Genomic DNA, 16,895 nt, shown 5'->3' on the forward strand with positions numbered 1-16,895 from the left:
ATTTAATTAAAAATAAAATTGTAATGATTTAGCAGCATTAGTCATAATAGTCAAAGGTGGAAACAACCCAAATTACCCATTCTTTGATGAATGGGTTGACAAATTATTCACCACAAAAAAGAATAATAAAATACTAATACATGTTACAACATAGATGAATGTTGAAAACATTATTCTGAGTGAAAGAAGCCAGCCACAAAAGATCACATATTACATGATTTCAAACATACGATATGTCCAGAATCATCACATCCATAAAAACAGAAAATAGACTAGTAATTGCCTTGGGCTGGGGATTCTTGGGAAGGGGTGGGGCGGTTGGGAGATAACAGCTAAAGGGTGTGAAGTTTCTTTTTGAGGTGATGAAAATATTTTAGAATTGATCATAGTGACAGTTGAACTGGTCTGTGAAGATACAAAGAAGATCATAGAATTGTATACAATAAATGGGTAAATTGTTTGCTATGTGAATTATATATCAATAAAGCTGTTACCAAAAATTCAATGGCAAACCACAAACTGGTTGAAAATTTGAAATAAATAGGCCGAGGGGACAATCTCCTTAATATATGAAGAGATCATAGAAATCTCTTTAAAAATACCCAAAGCCAAATAAGTAGATAATTCACAAAGGAAGAAACAAAACTTACCTCCCCATTCAGAAAAATTAAATCATTCATTATCACTAATCATCATGGAAATGCAAATAAAAATAATATACTGTTATTTCACATTTTTCCAATTAGGAAATATTCAAAGGTCAGGTAGGACAGGTACTCTTACTAGTTGCTGAAGAAAGTATAAACTGGCACACCCTTCTGGAAAGCCATGTGACCATATACAGAGAGAGAGCAAGTCTTCACAATGTTCATGTCTTTGGCCACACAATTCTACTTCTAGAAATCTCTCTTAAGGTAGGAAAATAAATGTTCAAAATGTAGACAGAGATAATGAACCAAGATATCTGCTAAATCATTCTTTGTATCTCTGAGAAACAAAGAACAACCTGTCTGATAAAAGAATATTAAAAGTATATTTCACTTTAAATATTATTTTAAGTAAAAGTTTATGACATGTTAAGCAAAAAGAGCAGAATGTAAAATCATACATCTCAGAGTATAAGATACTAGTTATATAAAGGAAAGTGCATTTTAAAAGGTCAAAGAGGACTTCCCCAGTGGTGCAGTGGGTGGGAATCTTCCTGCCATTGCAGGGGACGCAGATTCAATCCCTGGTCCAGGAACATTGATCCTCTGTCCATGGGATTTTCTAGGCCAGAGTACTGGTGTAGGTTGCCATTTCCTTCTCCAGGGGATCTTCCCAACCCAGGGAACGAACCCGGGTTTCCTGCATTGTCGCAGACGCTTTTTACTGTCTGAGATACCAGGGAAGCCCTCCAACTGGGATGGTGTGCCCCAACCACTGAGTCTGGCTGCAGCGACTGGAGCCTGCATGTTGCAGAGCCTATGCACCGGAGCAGGAGAAGCCACCGCAATGATAAGCCCGCACACTGCGACTAGAGAGTAGCCTCTGCTCTCTGCAACTAGAGAAAGCTCTCGCACAGCAACAAAGACCCGGTGCAACCAAAAATTGAAAAATAAAAAAAAAGTCAGAAGAAGAAAAAAAAATGTGTGGATACCGTGGCTGATTGGTGCCAATGTATGGCAAAAACCATCACAACATTGTAATCAGCCTCCACTTAAACTAAATTAATTTTTTTAAAAAAGAAAATGTGTGGGTAAACTGTGCATGACCCTTCCCGCCATCTTTTCTACCTTCCAGCCCTTCATACATTTTCATATTGTCCACAGTGAGAAAGCACTTTGATAATGGGGAAAGGTGAAGATGGGCAGAGAGAAAAATAGCAGCTAAGTCTTTTGACTAATCCCTTCATCAGCTTGGCGTCATTTATGATGAGATTGGTCCTAATAGTACAGCACGTGGCAGACATTCTCCAGTGTTCAGGTTGGCCCTAGAAACAACTCCTTCTAGTAGGTCTATTCATTTAGTCACCTGAAATGAACAAGCTGCTGGAGGCTAATTCATTTCAAGAAGTCAGGCAGGATGCCATTCACTCCGCAGGGCAGTTCTGGTGGCCCCAACTGAGCATCACTTTCATTTCTTCAGCCACATTGGCCTCTTCCCAGCCCACTGTGGACAGGGTCAGGGTCCAACCCCTGCAGCAGATTCAGTTTCCTTTGAAGGAAATACCAAGCCAGACAAAAGCACCATCGAAACCCACCTGAAAGAGTGAGATGGCACCAAAGTTTCCCACTTACACATGTAAATTCCTCTCACTCCCTCCCCACAGTGACGATAATACTATCCTTACTGTCCTGAGACTCAAATAAATGTTTGAGTGAAAACAAAACACTGAAAACCCCAGGGATCCTCCCCAGTTAAAATATTATCAAGACACCAACAGTATTCTTGTTCAATCGCTAAGTCATATCTGACTCTTTGTGACCGCATGGACTGCAGCCTGCCAGGCTTCCCAGTGCTTCACTGTCTCCTGGAGTTTATGAACATCAACATTTTGGGAATCAGTGAACTAAAATGGGTGAGAATAGGTGAATTTAATTCAGATGACCTTTGTATCTACTACTGTGGGCAAGAATCCCTTAGAAGAAAATGGACTAGCCTTTATAGTCAACAAAAGAGTTTGAAATACAGTACTTTGATGCAGTCTCAAAAATGACAGAATTGATCTCGGTTCATTTCCAAGGCAAATCATTCAACACACAGTAATCCAAGTCTATGCCCCAACCACTAATGCCAAAGAAGCTGAAGCTGAACAGTTCTATGAAGACCACAAGACCTTCCAGCACTAACACCAACGATAGTGTCTTTATTGCTTTAAAATTTAACAATATTCCTCTCAGCTTTTATGAGGCCTGGAGAAACCATGGAAAAAGTATAGAAAAAGACTTTGTGTATCTAGCTCATCTATAAAGGACCCATGTGGCAAAACACTCCTTGAATTCAGTGGCAGAAAGTCTGTCTCTCCAGAGAACTTGCCTGCTTTCTCTCATCAGCACAAGCTAACATGGTGTGTTTCATTTTCCGCCCTTGCTGCCAGGTAGCTCGGTTTCCATTCTGGTTCTTAACCACCGTTAACACTTTCATCCAGGTCTTGCTCTTGCCATTTTTCTTTTTTATATTGTGTTTAATTTTGGAGGTTGCTTCAAACATTTGGGGGATCTAGGTAGGGTGTGAATCAATGCTTCTCAAAACTGGTATCTGCCAAAAGTCCTCAGATATAGTCCTTACAAGAATGAGCGCTTGGACTTTTCATTTAGATGACAGTGCCTTTAAACTGTGATGCAGACATTCCAGATCATCCAGGTGACCATATTATAAATGGTTCCCTGGCGGTCCAGCGGCTAAGATTCTGCATTCCCAATGCAGGGAGCTCCCTCGCCAGGGAACCAGGTACCTCATGCCACAGCTAAAGACCCTGCATGCCACGATGAAGGTCAAAGACCCCACACGCCGCAACTAGGATCTGGTACAAGCAATAAACAAACATTAGAATAATAATAATGATAATTGGGCCCAGCCACAGGACTGTGGTGCCCATGTGTGCATGCACGCGTATGTGTGTGTGTGTGTGTGTGTGTAATCATTTTGCAGCTAGGTCATGCTAAGCTGACTGTCAGGGGCTAACGAGGAAAGAAGACGGGGGCAGGATGACATGTACATGAGGCATTTGTGCCAAGTGAACACAAGACGGTTTCCCCACATACCACTTCACATGGAGTAATGCGGCGGGAGGTAAGTCCCCCAATAACACAGGGGAGCTGTACAAGGCCCTTTGACAGAATCAGCAAGCACCAGAGCCCCGTGTCACGTTCATGATGCTGTTTCAGAAAATGATCATGATCTATGACAAAACAAATGTAATCAGTTTGCCCTGCATTTATTTCCCACATGTACTATGTAAATCTGGCTCATTTGTTTTGCTTTTGGAGTTGGAAAAGAATAATAAGCATTGGGAGTTGAGTATGTTTATACAGATTTGAACAACATCAAAATAACTTGTCACACTAAAGGTTCATCATTGTTTTTGTCCTTTATAAGGGAGTCTAAATAGTTATTTACCATTATTTGAGTCTAAAGAAACTATTAATTTGAAATCAATTGAGTATGTGTATGTATTTGGATCTGGGGCTTTCCTGCTGGCTCAGATGGTAAAGAATCTGCCTGCAATGCAGGAGACTGGGTTTTGAACCCTGGGTCGGGAAGATCCTCTAGAGAAGGGAATAGCTCCCCACTCCAGCCTTCTGGCCTGGAGAATTCCATAGACAGAGGAGCCTGGCAGGCTACAGTTCAAAGGATCGCGAAGAGTCAGACACGACTGAGCAACTAACACTTTCACTTTCACTTTATGTACCTGGAGTCACACCAAGCCACCTGGACAAGCTCATACAAGGTAAGAAGGCTGGTGACTATTACTATATTGATAACAATAAAAGTTACCATTTATTCAATATTTTAATAAGAGGGCTGGGTGACAGACTCAATATTACTAACAATGATAACAATAAAAGTTATCATTCATTGAATATTGTGGTGACTGCCTTACTAGACAATCTCATTTAATTCTTACATCCACACTGTGAGATAGAAATCAACAACCTATTCTATTTTATAGATGGAAACACTGTGCCTGAAGGATCAAAGTAACCCAGCCCAGGCTGTGCCACAGGCAAGCAAGGGTCAGCATGGGAATTTGCCCCGAGGTGACTGTGCCCTGCCTTCTCTGTGGATGTGGACGAGGGCAGGAAGCAGCATTACTCATTATTCCCGGTCTGAGGTTCTGACTGTAGCTCAAGAGACATGACGTGGACTTTTGTTCACCAACAGCTGGTGGTCCTGCCTTGTTCTGAATGATGCTGCCTTGGTGAGGTATGTCATGACCCACCACCAGGGCCAACAGGCACATCCCAAGGATAGAGTGTAAGTCAGAAGACACTGAATTCCAGCTGGACCAGTCAGAGTTCCGTGTGCTTCAGGGGCCTCTGCCCGAAGCTGCACGGTCTCAGTTTCCAAACAAGTTTTCAGACCACAGGCCTGAATGCCTCTTTCCTGTACATTGTCTAGCACTCCATCAGGACAATTTTTTAATAGTCTGAGGGACAGGAAGGGTAAGGACGGCCAGAGAATGATGTTTGCTGATCTTGAAACATTTTCTCCCTACCCCCCTCCCAGAATACACAAGCTCACTTCTCTTGTACGGTAATGCTAGGCTTTGGGGAAAGTACCATAGACAGGTGGTTGTTGTTTGGTCAATAAGTGTGTCTGACTCTTTGCGACCCCGTGGACTGTTGCTTCCAGACTACTCTGTCCATGGGATTTCCGAGGCAAGAATATTGGAGTAGGTTGCCATTTCCTTCTCCAGGGGGTCTTCCCGACCCAGGGATCAAACCTATGTCTCCTGCATTGGCAGGCAGGTTCATTTACCACTGAGCCACCAGAGAAACCCCACCATAAACAAGTATCATTCTTCAAAACGACCACAAATGCCATTGTTGAGCATTTGCTATAGGCCAGAAACCAGGCAAAACCCTTGACACAGATGATTCTATTTGATCACAACTAATAGGTTAGAATAATTCTGCCCATTTCACAGATGAGAAAACTAGGGCACCAAAATTGAAATAAACTGTCCAAGTCACACAGTGCATGCTGTATAGAAAGTTAACCCCCAGATCCATGCTCTCATGCACTCTGATAGTGTTTCCCACACTGGGGACCATGTGACCAGTACACAGGAGATGATTTCAAAGTGCACAGCAAACATGCGCTGTCAGTGAGCCACATGCAAGACAGCAGTCCCCTTTCAACCCTTTCAGTCTCACTTATATCAAGAAGAAAGGCTCAGTTTGGTAAGAGAGTGCCTTTAACTTCTCCTTAACATGCTTACCTCCCTCTGAACCACGGACAGAACAAGGCACTAAGCCCACAGGCTTCTGCAGACATTAGTATCTAGCAGAATTTAATATCACTCTTCTGTTTTTACTGCCTTTATTTTTATAGTTACCTTGTTTCTATCCAAAGATATTGGTTTTTAATTTACAGCAGCAAACTTTCCTTTTAAAATAAATTTATTTACATGAAAAAACAGGAATTGACTTAGAGAAAGTATTGTTGAAAGTACCATGGAAAAATCTGGAAATGGATACTAGTAATGGTTGCACATTGAGAATGTAATTAATGCTGCCAAATTGCAATTTAAAATTGGTTAAAATGGCAAATATTATGTTACATATATTGTCACAATTAAAAAAAATTGATAATGCAATATACCCCCAAATCACTGAATTGCATACTCTATATGGATAAATTCGGAGAAGGCAATGGCACCCCACTCCAGTACTCTTGCCTGGAAAATCCTATGGATGGAGGAGCCTGGTAGGCTACAGTCCATGGGGCTGAGAAGAGTCGGACACGACTGAGCGACTTCACTTCCACTTTTCACTTTCATGCATTGGAGAAGGAAATGGCAACCCACTCCAGTGTTCTTGCGTGGAGAATCCCAGGGACGGGGGAGCCTGGTGGGCTGCCGTCTATGGGGTTGCACAGAGTCGGACACGACTAAAGCAACTTAGCAGCAGCAGCAGCATATGGATAAATTATATGGCATATAAATTATATCTCAAAAAAGTGTTAAAAAAAAACCAAAACCAAGCTGAGGATTCTCAAATGACCAAAGTTTGGGAAAAGCTGAATTATGCTATACTGCTTTCATTTTGTCAAATTAAATTTATTAGTGATTTTTAGAACAAGGTAAAGCAAAGCTGGGAAAGCAGGAAAAAGGCCTGTAGCATTAACATGCCAAATTATTTTCTCCAAGTTTTAGATGACAAGGAAAAAGAAAGTGAACAAAGAAGGAAACTAAGGAGATAAATTCCAACTAAGAATTAAGAGCTTTCTACCAATCAAGCTGAAAATGGGATGAAATAGAAGTAGTCATCGAGGCCAGTCAGAGGATCATGGGTGTCTCTAGGCTGATTTGAAGTAGGACACCATCACTTTGCGCTCAGGATTCCACTGTGTCTGATGAAAGAGAGTGAAGAAGATTCAAAGTTTCTTCAGTTCAGTTCAGTTCAGTCGCTCAGTCGTGTCTGATTCTTTGCGACCCCATGAACTGCAGCACGCCAGGCCGCCCTGTCCATCACCAGCTCCCAGAGTCCACCGAAACCCATGCCCACTGAGTCAGTGATGCCATCCAACCATCTCATCCTCTGTTGTCCCCTTCTCCTCCTGCCCTCAATCTTTCCCAGCATCAGGGTCTTTTCAAATGAGTCAGTTCTTTGCATCAGGTGGCCAAAGTATTGGAGTTTCCGCTTCAAAATCAGTCCCTCCAATGAACACCCAGGACTGACCTCCTTTAGGATGGACTGGTTGGATCTCCTTGCAGTCCAAGGGACTCTTAAGAGTCTTCTCCAACACCACAGTTCAAAAGCATCAAATCTTCGGCGCTCAGCTTTCTTTATAGTCCAACTCTCACATCCCTACATGACCACTGGAAAAACCATAGCCTTGACTAGACAAGACAAAGGTTCTTGGAAGAAAGCAAAAATGAATAGTCAAACAACCTAGGCAGCGTGGCCCACGAGGGAAAAGGAGCCATGTTCCCTTTGCATTTGTATCCCGGGTCAGGGCCCACATTTAACCACCACACAGATGGGGCAGAGGTCTAGAGAGTTATCTGAGGTCTGGACAAACTTCCAGAGACTTCTCCACTCAGGATGAAATTTCTCAGCTGTTCTGACATGCATCCATCCTATCTAAACCACGATGATGAAATCACAAAACAACTATTTCTCAAAGTCCAACATACAATGTTCTGAAGCCTGAACTTCCTAGTCACCAAGCAAGTATCCACTGAATATGCATGACAAAGATGGCACAGGGGTTCCCAAGAGTATACCTGGAGAGCATCAGCCTGAAGGAGATGGCAGCTGAACTGGGAAGATACGGCTCCGCACAAAACAACTGAGAGAACTCTGCGACACCAGGAAGCATTATGAGACCATAAATACAACGAAATAAAGTGAGTTGTGTTTCCAGCTGTTTATAAAAGTGCTGGCACATGAAAAACCATAACAGAAGTTTAGAGAAGTTGAGAAAAACCTCCTGAAGAATGAAGAAGTTAATTTACTTTAACCAAAGCAAATAGCATTTGGGTGTGGGTGCTGGGATTACCCTTTTGATGAAAAAAGCATATTTTCCATTTAAATTAATAAAATAACTAGTAATTCATTCCTTTATTCCTTCAACAAACATCCAGTGCCTTTCAATGAATAACAAATATTCAAACCCTAGCCTAGGCCTCCCAGGAAGTGTCACAGTGAGAACATTTCAGCTTCACTGAAAGTGGAGAGACCACAGAGGAGAGAAACAGGTTCTCTCCACCTTCCAGAGACAGAAGAGAACAGGAATCACTTCAAATGGACAAGCAGGGATTCATGAAACACAGTTTATGGCCACTAGAGGATCAAAGAAGGGTCTCCCCAAAAATGTGACAAGTAGGGCCTTGAAAGGCACAGGGAATGCAGACATGGGGCTGGAAAGACTATCCCGGCAGAGGCAAAGGCAAGCGTAAGGACACAAAGGCATGAGAGCAAATGATGTGCATGGACCACAGGAAGCAAGGGGGAGAGGCACCTTCTGTGTGACATGGGGAGGGAGGGTGATGGGAGAGAAGAGAACAGGAAAGGAATCCCAAATGCCGTGCTAGGAGTTTGGTCTGCACAATGAAGACCTGTCAGCACACAGTATCCATGAGAAAAGGAAATTCTGTAAAATATAGGTTAACACCATAGGTTTTTTTGTGTTGTTTGTTTGTTTGTTTGAGCTGTGCCACATGGCTTGTAGGATTTTAGTTCCCCAACCAGGAATGAACCCAGGCCCACTGCAGCAGAAGTGCAGAGCTCTGACCATTGCACTGTTAGGGAATTCCCAAACCCAGAGTTTTAAGAATTTCCTTTGCTTGTTTTTGAAATGATTCCAGACATACAAGAAGAGTATGTCAGCTCTTTTCTAAGTCTTATTCAGAATGGAGAAGTCGAGCAGCTGACCACCCATCACACCTTGAGCAAGCAGTGCCTTTAAATCTGTGAAATAACATGAACCAGTGGCTAACAAAGTGTTACCAAGCCAACATCCTGCTCTACCTGCTTTCATGAGCAAATAAGATGCTATAATTAACCCAGTGTCTGAAAGCATACCACAAGCACAGTTCACAAAATGCTTAGAAAAATGGTTCTGAAGTAGAGAAAACACTTCTCCTACTGTTTATCTTGTTTACACTAGCTATAAGCTTAAAAAAATCAGTGTCCTTGCTAGTGCTATGTCCTTAGTACAAAGGGAGACCTCAATCCTGGCCTTGTCCCCAGATTCCAAATGCGTGAATCCCAATGAAGGAGCTTCTGTTCCACTGCAAAAGCATGTGGGTTCTCGGGGGGAGGTGAGAGGGACTCAGATCTTGAGTTTCAACAACCCCACCTCTTCGCAGCTTCCTGACAAACATCAAGACCGCTTTTTCGTTTTAGTCATCACACATGGGTCTTTCTTCCCCGCTTTTCACCCACCTCGGTTAATAGGTATCGAATTTCCCGTCCAACTAACCGTTTTCACCTAAAAAGCCCCAAACATAGTAAGTATACCCAGCCAGCAAGTCACCAGCTACCCCCTTAAGTCATATACAGTCATGAATCAGAACGATGTTAAGAGGACTCAGTGGAATGCCAGGCTCCCACCCACCACAGGTCTACTGGCTCAGGTCGGGGTGTGGGGAGGAGGTGATGATTGCTTAGTGGTGCTAGTGTGAATCCATCCCAGTGGCATCCGTCGTCGTCCCCGTCACCTTCTTCATCATCATCCTCACAACGCCAAAAAGGTAAGGCAGAGAGAGCCCTACGGACAGAGCCCTGACCCAGACTTTGAACGAGCTCATGGCGGCCTCTCTACCTCCCTGGAGACAAGGAGAAGGAAGTAGAAGGGAGAAGGAAGGATGGACCTGCTCCTCCTGTAAGTCCACACTGACTTCCGGAGGCAGTCGAGGCTGCTGAGCTTCCCCGCACAGGCTGGCTCACCTGTCATATCCGACCTGCTCCGCCATCCAGTGGTCTGTGCTAGCTGCAGAGTCCCTAGGCTGCCGGGTTTCACCACACATCGACAGCTTCCCAGCACTTGGCAGAGGGTTCTGGATCAGCACTCTACTGTACATCAACCCCAGTCTTTTCCAGCTCACACAGACAAGCAACCGTTTTTCTTTCATTCACCAGGCAATTCCCCGGGCCCTCCTCAAGGTCCAAGGTTCGGGATAAGAGGACAGGGCTAAGACCTTTATGCAGCCCCACCTAGCTGCTCTAAATGAGCTATTCAAAGTGTCAGTTTAGTTGAGCTTTAAAGCAAAGGATGATGGTTCTTCCCGTCCCCTCCCCAACTCACCCCACTTGCTCTTCAGCTTGAATAAAAATAGCCCCACAGCTGAGGCTGCCATGACAACCAATGAAAGTGTGGGCTCACCCTTGTCCACTGATGATAAAAACCTGCCTGCAGCCTTCCCACCCACCCAGCTGGGGTTGGGGCCCTCCAGCTCTCTCCCGAGTTCAACCTTCAGGAAAAACTTCTGTGAGTACCAGAGCCAAGTCGCTCCATACTCAACCGAGAAGCCAAGGGATACTTGGAGCTCTTGCACCACCCAGTGCCTCAGAACTTTTTAATGTGTTTTCATTTGTTTCTTTAGTATCCCCAGGCACATATGACAGATATGACCACCTCCCTTTTGCAGATGGATAACTGGGGCACAAGGACATGAACTGGTCAATGTCCTCGGTCATTAGCTTCTGGATTAATGGTAGAACCCCATTAAGAACTCAAGGCTCCCATCTCCTCTCCAGTTCCGAGATCAAAGAACAGCTGCTCTTGGGAAACACAGTGCCAGTGGGGAAATCATCTCCTTGTATGAGCTGCTTCCTGGCCACAGGTTGAAGTGCCCTCAACCAGTCTCTGGGATAAATCTGGAAAGGGTTGGGGGAAAAAAATCTGCTGCCCCACCATCGGAACCAGGTTCCACAGAAACCCATTCTATCCTGAACCCATGATCTTTGGGGCTGCAGTGAGTGGGGCTGCTCACTGGCCAGGTTTATCAAGAGCCTTAAGATGCACTGTCCGTAACTACATTTCAAAGGCCACCACTGGGGAGAAAGTTCTCCACCAGGGCTCTCAGGGCTGGAGGCCAGCAGGCCCCTGTTTCATCGTTCAGGAAACCCCAGTGTTGCTAACAAAGCAGGGGCTACCACAGCCCCCCACGAAAGCTTCCTCTTTCTTCATCTCTTTCCAACACTTATAAATGTGCTTCCTTTCTCTATGTAAATTTCGTTCAAATGGCATGACACAGGTTTGTAATGAGGCCATTAATAACCAGCTTTTAAACAGATTCTTCTTGGTTTCCTGGTTCAGGAATCAATTCTAATCTAAGCAGACACTGATATCTGGATTTGCTGGTATGAGGACAGACAAATGGGCTTTGTTTGGGGCAGACTATGACAATGCAGTTCATTTTCCCCCAGCCAAGAACTGAGGCTGAAGACAGCTCCTGATAGCAGAACCAAGTTTAAGAAATTGTAAAGAAAATTCCTCTTTCGTCTGTCTGCCACTCAGTCATCACACTTCCAGGAAAGGCCAAGCGGGCATTTACCTTCCCCCACTCTTGCAGATCTTTAGCATTCTGACCAGCTGAAACTATGAAGCTGGACTGGTCAGTTTCACTTTCCATTTCTGGAATGGGTAACTTTCTGTCACTCTTCACCCTGAGACATTGTATCTGGGTTTCAAGTACAGTCAAGCTGGGATGGGAGCATTCTCTCTTTGGTGATTGGCTTAAAAAATACAGAACAAGATGGCATCCAAATCAGCTTAAATAACTGTGGGCCAAAATAAAAATTTCTTTAATACAGGAGCTGCTGACTGCTCCCAATAATTAAAATCTGGGCTATGAGGGGCAAAGTTCTAAAGATATAGTGTAATATCTTCTAGCAACATAAATGCAATTACTAAGGAGCTCTGGAAGAGATAAGAGTCAAAGAGGGAGGCCTGGATTCAAGTTCCCTCTCCCAAGTCACAGGGTACCATAACTTTTCAAAGCTTAAATATCATTTCCTTTAAAATGGGAATATTCACACCTGCCTGGTCTGCTGTACAGGCTTACTGGGATGAAGTGATAAACAAAGCCCTTTGAAAACTGAAAAATACTAGACAAAGTTAAGTATTTGTTATTTTTGTTATTAGTCATTTAACAAGTGGCAGTTCCTAAGAAATGATTCTCTGTGTGGAAGTGAGCATACAGTAGTGCACGGCTAGCCAGTCATATGTGACCCAGGAAGTGACTGTCAGGCAACCCAGGGATGCTCTGGGTAACCATGGAGACAGACACCAGCAGAGATCCTCCTACCTCCAGGCAGGGAGGAACAGCAAGGCTTGATTATCCACAATGAGCAGGCGTCTGCACCCACCAGACTGCTCAACAGATCACTGTGGCAGCTGATATGGATTTTTAAAGGGGAAACTGAGCTGCCGTGGGCTTAGGGTTCTGTCACAATAGAAGCCTGCCTTCCCCGGGCACAATCACACTCTCTAAGAGGTGGCATGGCGAGGGGTAGCGTGGCACAGCAGTGAGTGAGAGGACTCTATGCATTCAAACTCTAACTCTGTCACTTAATTCCCTGTGCCTCAGTTTCCCCCATGTGCAAATGGTGACGATAATATTACCAGCCTCACTCAACAGTGTGCAGTGAGCTGATTCATATGCAACACTTAAAGGAGTACCTGAGGAAGAGTAAGTACTGAAGAGTGATCAGCAATCAGAGTTGTTTGTTTGTCAACCAAATTGTTCTTCCACTAGACTGTGATTTCTTTGAGGGCAAATTCCTTGACATTTATCTCTGGATCCCCAGGGTCTAGAAATCACAGTGAGAAATCAATAAATGCTTCTTGTGTGAATGGATGAATTGATGAAAGACATAAGACAAACCACCTTAGTTGCCAGAGGGGGCAAAATACAAACAGGGAGGACCACTGCAAGGCCTCAAGCCTTTTAGTGTGGAATTTAAAGACAAACAGGAAGCTGTCTAATCCCCAGGTTACGCTGGCAGGCTGAACCAAGCTGTCCTCAATGTTTGGTGTTGTACACTGTCTCAGTACCGGTCTTCTGAGAAACAAACACTTAAATGGGATTAAATATGCAAGGATTTTACTAGAGAAAGTGCCTGCAGCAGAAAATGAGGAGGGAGGCTGGGAGAAACGCCAGATGGCCTGAGCTTGAATGAAGAACAGCAGGAAGGAAGGATGGGTGGAAGCATTCTAGAACATTCCGCAAGCTGAGGCTGGCTATTGGAGGAATCCTTTGCTCTCTGGGAGCCAGTCTGCTGCAGTATCCCCATCATGTGGTCATTGGCTGGGAACAGGCAGTGGGAAGCAGGGCCTTGGTCAAATGCCATGATGGATTCAGAGCACAGGCCTGAGGCCCCTGGTCAGCTGCACTCCTAGAGCTGGAGGTCTGCCAGGTGGATTCTCATGGCCATGACGTGGTAGTCCTTAAGAGCATGGGGATTTGGTGATCTTACCAATCTAAGGTGAATCCTTGCTCTCACTGGCCGGCTACCTTAAACGAGTAACTCAACTCCTCCATGCCTCACTTCCCTTATTTGTAAAATGAAAATTACAATTTCAACCTCTTAGGATTGTTATTATTGAGCACTGTGCCTACACATATTAAGTGCTTAATAAAAAGGCAGCTGTCCTATCGTTGAACATTATTGTTACTAATCACGAAGTACTTCTATTAGCAATTAGAATATGAGAACAGTATGCTTGAATTTGAGTTTCATGAGTCTACGTAAGCCTTAAAACTATGGTTTGGCGTGATCACAATTCAAACAAGCAAACCAGTTTGTCTACAAATGAAAGGTCATAGGGACTTTTCTAGTTTGGCTATTTCCTGAAGGGGATAGGTAGGTCTTGTGCCGGAATCCACCTACAGCCACAAATCCCTCCGCTTTCTTCCACTGGCTGCACTTCACCTGCAGTGTCCTTGGCCCATCCCCTGCCAGCTGTCCACCTTTGAAGGAAACCGTCATTCGCACACCTTCCCCCCAAGAACAGGCTCTGAGAGGCAGGATCCTGCTATGCTGTATGTTCTGAGCACCTGTGTGGGACTCCTTGCTTGCCTTTGTGACCTTAATTCTTTCTTTAAAACCTTGGCTGACTCTCTGGCAGTGGTCACTGCTGGCCGCTGCTGGCTTTTGGCCACTCCATCTGACTGGAGTCCACAGTGTCCCCTTGCTGGACTGGCTCTGACCCGAAGCAGTCACAGTGTTCATGGCCTCAGTTCAGCGGCTTGGGCCTCTCCCCGGCCTGGCAGACTCTGTGACATGTGGCAGTAACAACTAAGAACCCACAGAAAGGAGCCCCCAAACTGGAAACCACACTCTGATCCCTTCCACTGCCAACTCACAGGCTTTTTCTCTAACCTCCACTTCCCAGAGGGTCACCAAAAACATGCTGGGCTTTCTGGGTTTCGCTTGTTTTTCTTTTTTTAATCTTTGAAGGAATGACCTTCAGTTGTTTTTTTAAACTGAAAAGAGTCAAAATCAAACTAAAGATTATTGATTTTGTTTAATAATTAACCTCTTAACAGAGCTGATCAAACTGTTTCTTCCAGAATGATATTCTCCATTTTACAGGGACTTTTTCAGGGAATTTTAAGCTTCCGTGTTGGAGCTGGAATCCAATGCTTGAGCTGCTATGTGTCAGCCTGAGGTCAGAGTTGAGGGCAGGAAGTTAAGAAATTGGTTGAGTGCCCCCAACCAGGCTGAGCAGGCTTTCCCATCTGAGAGAATATGAGGTTTCTCAGAAGTGGAGGTAAAGCCTCAGAGCAGTAACCATGCTGGCCACTTGTACGTACAACCAACAAAAGCACCAAGCCCATCCCTGAACTTGGCTTTTTTTTCTCCTCTGGTTATTCAATCAGAGCTAGGAAAGCACTGGCCACCCGACACCAGACATGCCCAGTGCCCAAGACAGAGAACTGCCACCACCAGGGAGGCAACACTGGTTGGACAGTCTTCTGGCCCCATTACACATGAAAATATCCGCAAGCTTAGTAATTAGCCTCTTCATACCACCTTGGCCTCTTGTTCGCATTGATCCCTCTCGCTAACTGGAAAATCAATCAGATTTGGTTTCCCTGCAGATCCAAATTCTTACAAATGATCCCCTGAAGTAACACCTGGACATTCTCACTCTCCCACCTTCAGATTAGCGATTCATTGACCACCGGGCCCCCAGGGAGTCACATCCCTGCTCACAGAGTGCCTCCTCTGTGCTAGGGCAGAGTGGGCAACACAGTGGTATTTCAGGTTCTCTCTCCAGCCCTGACCTCTGTGAGTGACACCACACCAGCCTCACCAACTACATTCTCAGCTTCTGTGACACTTCTCCCCAACAAGCCCAGTCTGGTTATGTGTCATACAAGATACACAGCGTGCGATCACACTTTCTGTCAGAGTCATGAGCATGAGGGCAAATATAGTTTTCACTACTATTTCATGTTTAATTACAGAAACCGCTAGAAACCTAATCAACACTGGGACCAGTATTAAGAAAAATCTATTTCAGTGATTCACATGTTCTCGGAGGGGAGAGAGGAGTGTTTGCAAATGTGATGGATTAGGGTGGAGAAGCTGTGTAGCACAGTCAATATTCTATTATGTTCAAAATTTTTTAACTATAATTTTATAATATGAACTATGGAAGGGGGATGTTTATCGAAAGAGACCATGAGTTATTATAAAATGGGAGGAAAACTGCATCTCTGTAAACCTGGCAATGTTTTGTCTACTTCTTCCCCTCCCCTAGCCTCTGGGCCCCTCCCACTAAGAGCCCACAGTTCACAGAACCTTGGCTTGCTCACTTTTCCTCTCCATATTGCAGCCCTTTGCATGCTGTGTTTTGCAAACCCAGCAGTCACAATATGGTTTATTTCCCTTTTGGTTAGGGTTCAGCAACCTTCCAAAAGTGGACAGCCCAGACACAGACTCCTATAGGCAAAGAGGACCGTGACTCACTCACATGACGCAGCCAAGGAGCACCTGGAAGGCTCTCATGCACAAAACCTCCCCCACCTCCACATTCGACTAAGAAAAGTTTCATCTGAGCTACTCTGGAGATAATGCAAATGCCCTGGGGAAAAGTTCAGCTTTGTGGCCACTCACACCTTAGTAAGAATTATTTTTGAATCTTAGATGATCAGAGTTTGAACGACACTTGAGAATCATTTAGAGCAACATTCCACCCAATAAAGGCTTTTTTAAGAAAATCATAGTCAATCTCTATTTGAATAGTTAACAGTAACAAAAGTTCCCTTCTTGAAAGGGTCTAACTCCACTGATGGGCATTTGGAATTTTGTGTGAAAACTCATCCTTATCTTCAGCCCAGCTCTGTAGAATCTATTAAGATGGTTCTGCTGCAAGTAAAGGGAATTCCAACTCAAGATGCCTTAAACAATAAGGACATTTATCTCTCAGAATAGCAAGTCCAACAGTTGGGGAGTTTGGGGGTGACAGACATAGGGATTCAGTAACATTCTCAAAATTTCATGCAAAGATGGGCACAATAAAGGACAGAAATGGTATGGACCTAACAGAAGCAGAAGATTTTAAGAAGAGGTGTAGTCATGTATGGGTTGGACCATAAAGAAGGCTGGGTGCTGAAGAAGTGATGCTTTTGAACTGTGGTGTTGGAGAAGACTCTTGAGAGTCCCTTGGATTGCATGGAGATCAACCCAGTCAATCCTAAAGGAAATTAGTCCTGAATAATCATT

The 16,895-nt window shown here is 44.3% G+C and overlaps 1 protein-coding gene across 2 annotated transcripts in view; it reads right to left on the bottom strand.

Annotated features, from left to right (window-relative positions):
* Window positions 1-16,895, bottom strand: part of PIK3AP1 (phosphoinositide-3-kinase adaptor protein 1) — a 123,362-nt gene that overhangs the window by 69,011 nt on the left and 37,456 nt on the right. Inside the window, exon 1 of one of the 2 annotated variants that reach the window (XM_040254643.1) lies at window positions 10,104-10,978. The exons of the other annotated variant lie outside the window; for it this stretch is intronic. Coding sequence (XP_040110577.1) covers window positions 10,104-10,110 — 7 coding nt within the window. The 5' untranslated portion in view covers window positions 10,111-10,978. Of the gene's footprint in view, window positions 1-10,103; window positions 10,979-16,895 lie in introns of those variants that run through there. 2 annotated transcript variants of the gene reach the window in all.

The sequence above is a fragment of the Oryx dammah genome, unplaced genomic scaffold, assembly GCF_014754425.2.
Source record: "Oryx dammah isolate SB20612 unplaced genomic scaffold, SCBI_Odam_1.1 HiC_scaffold_14, whole genome shotgun sequence".
Classification (NCBI taxonomy): Eukaryota; Metazoa; Chordata; class Mammalia; order Artiodactyla; family Bovidae; genus Oryx; species Oryx dammah.